General features: G+C 43.2%; 1 protein-coding gene across 5 annotated transcripts in view; it reads left to right on the top strand.

Annotated features, from left to right (window-relative positions):
- Positions 1–11,009, top strand: part of LOC118409293 (centlein-like) — a 105,509-nt gene that overhangs the window by 69,912 nt on the left and 24,588 nt on the right. For all 5 annotated transcript variants that reach the window (XM_035810200.1, XM_035810199.1, XM_035810197.1 and 2 more), the window contains 11 exons: positions 255–324; positions 1,255–1,389; positions 2,406–2,524; positions 3,154–3,276; positions 4,492–4,592; positions 6,507–6,619; positions 7,532–7,653; positions 8,193–8,499; positions 9,270–9,361; positions 10,133–10,235; positions 10,650–10,880. In XM_035810200.1, coding sequence (XP_035666093.1) covers positions 255–324; positions 1,255–1,389; positions 2,406–2,524; positions 3,154–3,276; positions 4,492–4,592; positions 6,507–6,619; positions 7,532–7,653; positions 8,193–8,499; positions 9,270–9,361; positions 10,133–10,235; positions 10,650–10,880 — 1,516 coding nt within the window. The remainder of the gene's footprint in view (positions 1–254; positions 325–1,254; positions 1,390–2,405; positions 2,525–3,153; positions 3,277–4,491; positions 4,593–6,506; positions 6,620–7,531; positions 7,654–8,192; positions 8,500–9,269; positions 9,362–10,132; positions 10,236–10,649; positions 10,881–11,009) is intronic.

Below are 11,009 nucleotides of genomic sequence, written 5' to 3'. Positions count from 1 at the left end.
AGATGAGCTTTCATGATGATATAGAATAAACCATGATGACTTTTACGCCAAAAAGTAGTTACTCAAACAACTGGATATGATTTTGGAAATGGTCAGATGTTTCAGACACCATCCGGTATTTTTCGTCAGTGACACTGGGGAGATCTGTTGGAGAGCGTTTTTATATCCTAGCTGTGAATTGATATGCAAAAGACATTTAGTTGTAGAACAGGTTTATCCTAACTTTTCATTGACGCATGATGACTTTTATGCAGACAACTGAAGAATCTTGAAAAGGGAGTTGCCACCAGCGCTGGCACCTCACCACTTCAGAGGGGAAGGAAGGTAACGACCAATGAGAGACAACTACATTGTAGATTGTGTGAATCAAAGCAAGTTGGGCTTCGGTCTTTGTCGTCTGAAGACTTTCTAATGAAAAATGGGAAACGGGCAATTTTAGAATTATGTCTCTCCCACTTCATTTGCACAAGTTTCAATGTAATTAGCAAAAGGCTTTATTTATTTATTGAAAAGGCTTTGAAACATTTAAGCTTGATTTTTCCCAAATAAAGTTTTGTGTATGTTATCATCAATTTTCTTTTGTGTCAGAATGGGGAAAAATGTTGTATGATCTCATCATATGTCTACTAGCATATCAAATTGGCCATCTGAGAGCGAATGGAATACACCTGTTTGATTTTGTACTGCTAGCTGAAGGTTTGGAAACATTTTAAGCTGAATTTGTCTTAAGTTGTCTTTTATCTTTCCCCTTAAGATTATGTGTCAATGTGAAGAAGAATTAGCCAGAGTTGACGCTGGCTCAATCCTTTTGCTTGCTAACCGTTAGCAAGAGACAGGATTGAGCCAGCAGTGACTATGGAGGATGGTACTCAGGCTGGAAAAGAATGTGGTATTGTCTTCTTCAGGATTGGACAAGTCCACTAGTCTAATTGTCCTGGGCAAGCGAAAGTTCTGATCGGGCAAGTGCATGTCCTATATCCCACTTGCCTGATCAAGCAAGTAAGATTTATCGATGAGTGAGATTTTATATACATGTACATCTTACTTTGTACAGTCATGGCATCAAGCATTGTTCTTCAAGACACACAAAAAGCGAGCAGTAAAAGAATTTCATCACTGGAAATGAAAAAAAAAAAAAAAGATTTTTTTTTAGATTTCGGGCAAGTAAAATGTTATTTAGGGCAACTAAATTTTTTATGTGTTTGCCTGATAGGACAAATGAACTTAAGAAAACTTAAACCCTGCTTCTTTAAGGGTGGTGGAGGCAGAGTCCCAGCGAGGGCGCGGTCGCTGTCTCCCAACCGTAAGATGGGAGTGATAGAACAACAGAGGAGACTCGACACTGCTGAGAAAAAAGCTGCCGACCTGCTCAAGAAACTCAAACTAAAGGTAAGGCCAATGTGAAAGTTTAAGTGAACTAGAAACAGTTTAGCTTGCTGAAGAGCTAGTCTTCCACTGGTGGTGATAGAGGAGACAGATGCGATGTACTGTACAGCATTTATTGGTTAATTGGTGGAAATTCCCCTAGCTCTTCTCCACAAGCACAATGACCATGGCTTAACGTCCCGTCCTAAGCACTGTAACACTTTCCAGTATAATATTATACAATCATGTGGGTTGAGCAACAACAACTGGCATTTCAACCCCTGGTCCAAAGGCAGGGTCACTCACCACTGGAATATCTGAGCTCTGTTGAGTTACAACTTACAGTATGAATTCAAACTTTATAAGTAAGCTAGCCCACTGTAAAATACATCTGCCAGCAAATGTGGGGCCGCGTAGCACAGTGGTAGTGTATTCGGCCCGTGACCGAGAGGTCGCCGGTTCGAATCCGCCTGCCGTGTTGCCGGTCTTGTGCCCTTGGGAAAGGCACTTTACACGACTTTCCTCACTTTACTCAAGTGAAAAATGAGTAGTCCCTCGGATAGGACGTTAAATGGAGGTCCCGTGTATGGGGAGAGCCATACCCTATGCACGTTAAAGAACCCGCCACATGTGCGAACATTCACCCGAGCGGATCAAACCATTCCGGCCAAAATAGGGGTAGGGAATCTCCCGAGCAGCCATCGTAACCCCTGCTTCGCCTATTGGGTCAGTTAGTCCCCACTCATAGTGAGCAATTGGGCTGGTCTCAGTCATGATGTTTCTATTACCTAGGGCGAAGAGTTGCTGTTACAGTTCCAATCATGTAATCCGTAACATTGAGTGGCCTTCAGGCCTTGTTACGTGGTGACCATTGAGGAAAAAAAAAATGCAAGATATTTCACTCCCATCCCTTTGACTTCGGGTCATTTTGGTGCCTATTGTGTGATTCAGGAAAATCAGTTGAACAGTTGGGTACAGAAGACAATACGGTAACCTAATGTAGATTTATTAAGTAATTGACTGGTGTCTCGACATTTCAGGACAATGAGTTAAGTGAGCTGAAGAAGGCTCACGACAACCGTCTTAACCGCCTGAGAGCTCTGCAGTCCAGCCACCGGATCCTGAAGGAACAGGTCAAGACGTACGAGGAACATGAGAAGTAAGATGCTACTAAAGCTGAAATACCCTTCCACATCAAGAGTCAACTGTCAACTGGTAGTGTAGTGTGTTTAGCTTCCATACTCGTCTTCTTAGCAGAGAAAAAAAGCATGTACCATTTTTAAGATTCTTTGGTGGTCTCCCATCCAAGTACTCACCGGACTGCACGTTGCTTAACTTCTAAGATCAAGGGATTGGGTGTATCAACGCGCCACGGCGGTAGACCTAGGAATGGCATCAGGAAATGAAGACAATGTTGATCCTTGCAGGGTTGGACAAGTTTTCTAAAATCCACTTGTCCTACCGGGCAAGTACTTAGAAAATTTACTTGCCTGTACCAACTTTTTACTTGCCCAAAATTTAAATGTCATTTGTCTTTTCACTTTTGTCTTTTCACTGTTCAATATTTTCACTTCCAGCAATGTAATTGTTTTATTGTTGACTCTATTTTCTCTGTTGGCCAATCCACAATTATAACCAGTTTATCAAAATCTCACTCATGGAAAAATCTTACTTGCCCTATCAGGCAAGTGGGGAAGGACATTCACTTGCCCAACTGACACTTTCACTTGCCCAGGACAATCAAGCTAAAGGACTTGTTCAACCCTGCCTTGATTTTTCCCCCTGCAGGAGTGGTAAGCGGGCAAAGGCGCGTCGTTCCGACCCGCGCAGCCTACAGCAGGAGGATAGCGACACGGTGTGGAACGAGCTGACATACTTCCGACAGGAGAACAAGAAACTCATGCTGGACAGGTCAGGGTTGTTTGTTTGTTTGTTTGTTTTATGTGTGGAACGAGCTGACGTACTTCCGACAGGAGAACAAGAAACTCATGTTGGACAGGTCAGGGTTGTTTGTTTGTTTGTTTGTTTGTTTTATGTGTGGAACGAGCTGACATACTTCCGACAGGAGAATAAGAAACTCATGCTGGACAGGTCAGGGATGTTTGTTTGTTTGTTTGTTTTATGTGTGGAACGAGCTGACGTACTTCCGACAGGAGAACAAAAAACTCATGCTGGACAGGTCAGGGTTGTTTGTTTGTTTGTTTGTTTGTTTGTTGTATGTGTGGAACGAGCTGACGTACTTCCGACAGGAGAACAAGAAACTCATGCTGGACAGGTCAGGGTTGTTTGTTTGTTTGTTTGTTTTATGTGTGGAACGAGCTGACGTACTTCCGACAGGAGAACAAAAAACTCATGCTGGACAGCTCAGGGTTGTTTGTTTGTTTGTTTGTTTTATGTGTGGAACGAGCTGACGTACTTCCGACAGGAGAACAAAAAAACTCATTGTTTGTTTATCTTCATTTGTATGGCGATACATGTCGCCTGTTTGGCAATTTTCAAAGATCCCTGGGGATCCCCACGCCTTGTACATACACATAGGAACACCAATCAGATATTGTTTGTTTGTTTGTTTGTGTTGATTTATCCATGGATACATGTCGCCTGGCCGGCAATTTTGAAAGATCCCTGTGGGGAACACCTTGTACATACGTGCAACGTAAGAGTAATCGATAAAGATAAATGGTAAATATATCAACAATTAACAAACATTAACGAAAGTTAGCTTAATAAGGCAAACCAATTGTACAGCATTAATCCTAATAAAACTCGAAAGCATGGTGAAAAAGAAAAAAGGAATGGAAATTTGCATAACGATGTGAAAAGGAAAAAAGAAGTCACATTAGCTGTACAGTTCAAGAATTGACACTACAAAGACTGTGCTTGAGTCACGGGGCGATAAAATGTTTTTGCCAACATTTGAACACATTTTATGAGAAAAAATCACTATCCTCTTTAGCCATTGAATAAAACAATGAATATATCATGTAAATATAACATATTTTGTGGCTGTTTGTTAACCTGCAGGAGGAGGTGGAGTTTTGGTTGGCTGATGACAGAAAAAAAGAAAAAGAACGCAGTTTCCTTCGGAAACAAATTTACGATAATATTTTGTTGCTGTTTGTGCAGAATGAATCTTCAGGAGGAGGTGGACCTGTTGAAGGTGCAGGTGTCCCAACAGGAGGCCAGTGTCAACGACCTCACCAACATGCTGCAACAGGAGAGGGAAGGTGAGACTAATCTCCAAGCAGATCCTACTGTAGCATGAGATAGTATCAAAAGCTGCCAGAGGAGTGAAGCCTCCAAGCAGATCCTACAGTAGCATGAGATAGTATCAAAAGCCGGCAGAGGAGTGAAGCCTCCAAGCAGATCCTACAGTAGCATGAGATAGTATCAAAAGCTGCCAGAGGAGTGAAGCCTCCAAGCAGATCCTACAGTAGCATGAGATAGTATCAAAAGCCGGCAGAGGAGTGAAGCGTCCAAGCAGATCCTACGGTACCATGAGATAGTATCAAAAGCCGGCAGAGGAGTGAAGCCTCCAAGCAGATCCTACAGTAGCATGAGATAGTATCAAAAGCTGCCAGAGGAGTGAAGCGTCCAAGCAGATCCTACGGTACCATGAGATAGTATCAAAAGCTGCCAGAGGAGTGAAGCCTCCAAGCAGATCCTACGGTAGCATGAGATAGTATCAAAAGCCGGCAGAGGAGTGAAGCCTCCAAGCAGATCCTACGGTAGCATGAGATAGTATCAAAAGCCGGCAGAGGAGTGAAGCCTCCAAGCAGATCCTACCGTAGCATAAGATAGTATCAAAAGCCGGCAGAGGAGTGAAGCCTCCAAGCAGATCCTACCGTAGCATAAGATAGTACCAAAAGCTACATTGTAGCAGAGGAGTGAAGCCGGCCTAGGAGTGTGTTTCGCTACAGGGCAAATGAACACCTTTTGGCTGACTGCACTCCTTGGCCAGTTTGGTACTAACTTATGCCATTATAGGATCTGCTTGGAGATTAAGGTAACACAAGCATTGCAAGGGGAACACGTATTGATATTGGATCCTATGTCACAAGATGGAAGCAAAGGGGCAAAGGATTGAAAGAAAATACAAGTTTTATTTGACAGTTTTTCACCAACATGCAGTAGGAGAGCGAAGGTAAGACAAAGGGAACTCATTTGATAATAAAAATGATATTGGGTGTATTTGCAGCCAGTAGGTACCCAACATTTAGGTAATGAGGCTAATCAACGTGGTCAAGGCCTCTTCGAGCACAGGACCCCGTTTTACGTCCCTTCCAAAAGATGAGTTTGTGGAAATCTTGGTCGGACTACAGCATTCGGTCGTCCTTGGGTGACCTCCCATCCAAGAACTGACCAGACTGCACGTTGCTTAACTTCCAAGATCGAGGAATCGGGTGTACCCAACGCGCCACACGGCCGTAGCTAATACAGTAAAATGCTAAATTTTCTTCCAACACAAAGGTTTGCAGGGATCACTTGTCTATATAACTCTTGCAAGTTTCCGTTCTGAAGTGATTGGTCATCAGTGTTGGTCCCGAAGGAGGCAAAGGTGGTCATTGAAAATTTGACAACTAAATAGTTTATTCCTTGCTGACATTTCGTCGACCATGTGCCACTTTCCTGGGGGCAGTATTGCCTGGCTCTACTTTACACAGTAGTTAGGTATCCCTGCTGCACTACTTTGCACAGCAGCTAGGTGTTGCTGCTGCACTGTAAAGAATACAGTCCTCACTACCCCATGGCTATAGGGGGGAGATACATGTAGGCTTTGTAAGTTTGAAAGCGTTCAGGAAAAAATGCAGCATTCTCTGTGAATAGCTTCATCAAATCGGCAACTTATTTACAAGTTAAGTTCTTTCTACTCTTAAGTTCAGAAGAAAACAAGTTTAAATTTGTGATGCTGACTACCTATTCCACAATGGGTGACATAACGTACACAGATATGAATCATGTATATTTGCAGGATTTAATTCCACAGCAGAATTGGAAACTTAGTTATTACAGTGTTTTAAGATCACACTCAGGAGAATGCACAAAAGCACAAAAGATTCACAAGGACAATAATAAAACCATTGGAAATATTTCAAGATTTATAATGATTTTAATGGAAAACTTGCTGGTTATTTCTGCAGAGCTGATGTTCCAGTTGGCGGAGCGGGACCTGGCGAGCCGGTCCGGAGGCCATGCCACCAGCACGCCCAGGAAGAAGTCTGTGGCTGACGAGCTGCAGGAGGCGCTCAGAAAGGTCCAGCTTACTTAGGCACGATCTAGACACAGTTTTTCCCGAAATCTGCAAGCCGACAACCTCTCGCCGACAGCTTTTTTTTTCAGTGTCTGGATGGAACTGCAATATCGCCATAAAGATATCGGGAAAATTTCTCCAGAAAGGTCCGGACCATTCGCCCGATAGCTTAGCAGGGGTCCCGGATAGCTTAGCAGGTGTCCCCGACAGCTTCCGCGCGTGTGTAGATGTGTCCCGACTTCAGGAGGGTTCATTAGCATATAACGCAGGCTCATTAGGCTATATAGCTGTTTATGACTGCAAGCGCCACGGGTGTCCGGCAGCTAACGTTCCAGATTCCCCCCGACATCTCCACAGATATCGGTAAAAACTGTGTATAGATTGGGCCTTACTTAGCTTCACCCTCCCACTCGGGGTTGACTCACTCGGCAATGACTTATGACATCAACCCTGATTGTTTTCATCTAATTAAAAAACTGTGTTCTAATAACTACAGATCATTAGAAGACATCAATTTGCTCAAATGTGAGTTTGTAGCTTTCGTCATTATGCACATGAAAAAAAAACTATCATAATATTAGCTTCATTGCAGTGGTATGTACCAATTTGCTGTATTGTCTCATAAAAAAAATTATATTAGCGGCAATAAAACCTGATGATGTCATCCACACGGCCCCAAAATATCTGATTTAAAATTATTTCATGCCCATCTATCAATACTCGTTACGGCCCTATTCTTTCTTAATTCATTAATGAGAAAATAATGGAAGATCAAAATGCCAATTTAGCCAACCTAAATACCTTTAAGTTAAGACAATGAGATCCAAATGTTGCTCTCTGTGTGGAAAGTTTCAGATTGTACCAGTACCTTCCTGAGCCTCTGCTGTAAGTCATAATTTTTCTTTATCAATTTAGAATAAGACCCTAGAAAAGAGGTTGAAGAATCTGGAGAAGGAGAATAAAGAGCTGACTTCAGCGCTGGAGGAAGACAACAGGAAGCTGACTGAAGACAAGGAGAGTTTGGTGAAGGAGAAAAGGTAGGAACAGGTTATATTCTTTTAATCGAGAGTAATTGCTGTGTTTCACTTGCATTTCAGTTAAATATTAGTCACAGGAAATTACCTCATCCTCCAAGTGGACTTACACGATCAGCTTTATTACCTTTTATCTGTCTGTTCCTGCATACATAGGCCAGCTTAATAAGAAGCTGGAGATTGTGATGATATTCTATGTTATGAGGTCTTTGTGTTATATTCTAACGCTATCAGTTATATATAGTAAAGTAGTGTTACGATCTATGATCAAAGTCAGCGTAACTGCTTATAAGATCATTGTCTAGGTCTGTTGTATTAGCCATAATGGCTATGGGGTTAGGTAGTAGGGAGGAAGTTAATATTGTAAATTTGATAAAAGAAATGTTAACTATATCTCTGTTATATATTTTGTCAGACCCTAATACCTCTACCCTGTGGGCCAATTTGAGCTTCTTGTGAACAATCATAGGTTCAAAGAAATAAACAGATAAAAGCTTTAATTTCTGCAAAATTTGAACTTATTGCTTCTTACCACTTCACAGAACACTAAGAAATGAAGTCAACCAGCTGAGAAAGGAACTCTCGGACCACCGAGAAGAGACAGAAAACCTCCAGTCTGAAAACTCTGCCCTGACCGAGGAGAACGCAGAGCTCCAGGCGGAGATCACAGACCTGAAATCCGAGATCAGCGGCCTCAAGTCGGAGTCCAGCAGTCTGAAGGCGGAAGCCAAACGTCTTAAGTCTCAGATGCAGTCCGAGAGTCAGAAGAACAAACAGGCACAGCAGAAGATGAGAGTCCGGCTGGCGATAAACTCTGCCAAGACTTCCGCAAAGTCGTCTGTCAAAAAGGTTTGCCTGTTCATTCGTGTCTGAATAGTTTCATTTAGGGTTATGTTGTGTGCCTCAGAAACTTGGGCAATGTCTGCAGAAGACTTGAGAAGGCTAGTTAGGTGCGACAATGCCATGACCAGGTGGATATGCTCCAGAAGACTGGCAGAAAGAGTGACATCTGAACAGCTTAGGTGTAGGCTAGGTTTACACAGCCTCCATGACATCTTGCGCTACAACAGACTCGGCTGGTATGGTAAGACTTCTGCAAAATCATTTGTCAAAAAGGTTTGCCTGATCAGTTGTGATTAGTTTCATCTAGGGGTGGGTACCGTTACAGAAAGTTCAGGTACAGGTACGGTCCAGGTCTAGAGGACCGGGTCCAGACCTGAGCCTGGACCTAATCATCTGTGAAAACTTCTTGGACCTGTTGTAAGCCCCAAAACTCATTCTTTACACTGCAGCAGTGACACCTAGCTGCAGTGTGGTGTACTGCAGCAACGACATCTACATTGTTGGTGTGGTGCATAGTAGACCCAGTTAGGTAGATCTCAATCATGATGTTCCTAATAAGAAGAGAATCTGTCCCTGTCCATGGAACTCATGTAACCTGTACTTGATGTGGCCTTAGGGCCATGTTACGTCTGAGCACATTGACTATATCAAATAGTTTAATGTCTCTGAACTAATGTACTAAACCGTAAGTAAACGTACTTGTGGAAAAAAAGTTGAACAATTAATGATTTTTGGTGCTGTAACATACATTTTTTGTCTAATTGCAACCCCCACAGCACCAAAAGTTCCTGAACAAGTCCATTGAGCAGATGAGTGAGCTGTTTGACGGGTTTGAAGGGGACGAATGGGAGGAAATGAGTACAACAAGGTAAATTATTTTTTTTTGTCTTCAATCATTTTCTTCACTTCTTAATTTCTGGTAACATAAAACATAGGCTCAAAACCGCAACTGGGGCAATTACAATTACTGTCGTATTGAGGTCATAAGGCGCTGTATACAGGCTGCCATTTCAGACCCTTGTGACTTAGCCCCACCTATTGTAACTTAAGCTACTCACGCTACTCACAATTCGGCCCCTGGCTGAGGATAGAGAGTAGTCGGCCCAAACAATACAATACAACTCACTCACTCGGCTCTGCTTACTCCTGGGAGGAGCAAGGTGCCCAGATGTCCTATTCCTGGTTAGGTGAGGTGAGGCCGAACATAACGTGCATGAACATAACCCTTAAATGTACCTTAGTCATATGTCTAGACTTTCTGTTGCTTATGACCTTCTGCAAAAGTAGCGTGTTCCTGATGTCACTGCTGGAGATAGAAGGGTAATTCATTCTGTGAACAAGGTTGACGGAGTTCGTCTAGTTTGATGGAGGGGTAAGTCCCTAGGACGGAGACCTCCTGTCTGTCACGCGCGACAGAGTCATCTGGAGGGACTTTATAGTGTCACCTGAAGGATGACTGTACTGAAGTGAACTGAAGTCCCTATAGTGTTAAAATTCCAATGTTGGATGTAAAGTCATCATCATATTGCTCCGTGCCAGTACTGCAGCCAGGCCACGGCCTTCTCGTTAGCTAGGATGTAAAGTGAACACTAAGTATTTTTCTATAATGATTGGAGAGCAACTTTCCTTTCCCTCTCAGTGCGAATGAGTCCACAGATGAGCTGACAGGAGGAGAGATGACGGGGGAGAGTCTGGGGCAGCTCATCGTGTCTGCTGCCCGCAGTGGGGCCGGGAGGAAAACTGTGAGTGGCTATACTCAAATACAATTCAATCCCCATGGCACAACCTGATAGAAACTCAGATTTACTTCTAGACTTTTCAAGTGACATCTTTTTTATGGTATCAAACTGACAGTCATACTCCCATCTTTTAGGTATGCTATAGATATATTTCTCTAATATCTGTAGATACATGACAAATTTTATAGTTATTGATTATTTGTACAGTATTATATTGTAATGTATCTTATGATGAATTCTTTGTATGTTCGTCTGCATTTTTGTAGGGTCTTCCACTACCAGCCCAAAGCTGCCTAGGCAGACCCATGTAATGACTTGTCTCATGCATCGTCAATAAAATCATTAAAATCAATATGGATACAGACATTTTTCTACAACTGCCAGCCCTGTTGTGCATTTATTTTGTAACTTTCCAAGGAGGAAGAAGCGAAGGGCTCAGATGCGGAGTCCAGCAAGGCCAGCGACGACCTGACGGCTGCGGACACCAGCCTGACCAGCACCCTGACAGAGCAGAGCGAGCTGACCGCAGAACAGCTGACGGCCGCGCGCACGAAGCACCGGCCGGGGAGGAAGCTGGGCGGGAGGAGGCACGCGCCCAGTCCCGTGGGGAGGGGCCTGAAACAGAGGGTCGCCAGCCTGCAGCAACAGGTACCGTACTTCTCCATGCTTAGATCATCCAGGTGAAAAATGATGCACTTTGCGTGCAGAAACAACTACTACAGGCTCTCGTTCTTCCCTCGGACTATCAGAGAGTGGAACACCTAATACCTGGAAAGA

Source organism: Branchiostoma floridae, chromosome 2 (genome assembly GCF_000003815.2).
Source record: "Branchiostoma floridae strain S238N-H82 chromosome 2, Bfl_VNyyK, whole genome shotgun sequence".
Classification (NCBI taxonomy): domain Eukaryota; kingdom Metazoa; phylum Chordata; class Leptocardii; order Amphioxiformes; family Branchiostomatidae; genus Branchiostoma; species Branchiostoma floridae.
The sequence above is the reverse complement of the archived record's forward strand: the minus strand, read 5'-3'. Positions and strand labels throughout refer to the sequence as shown.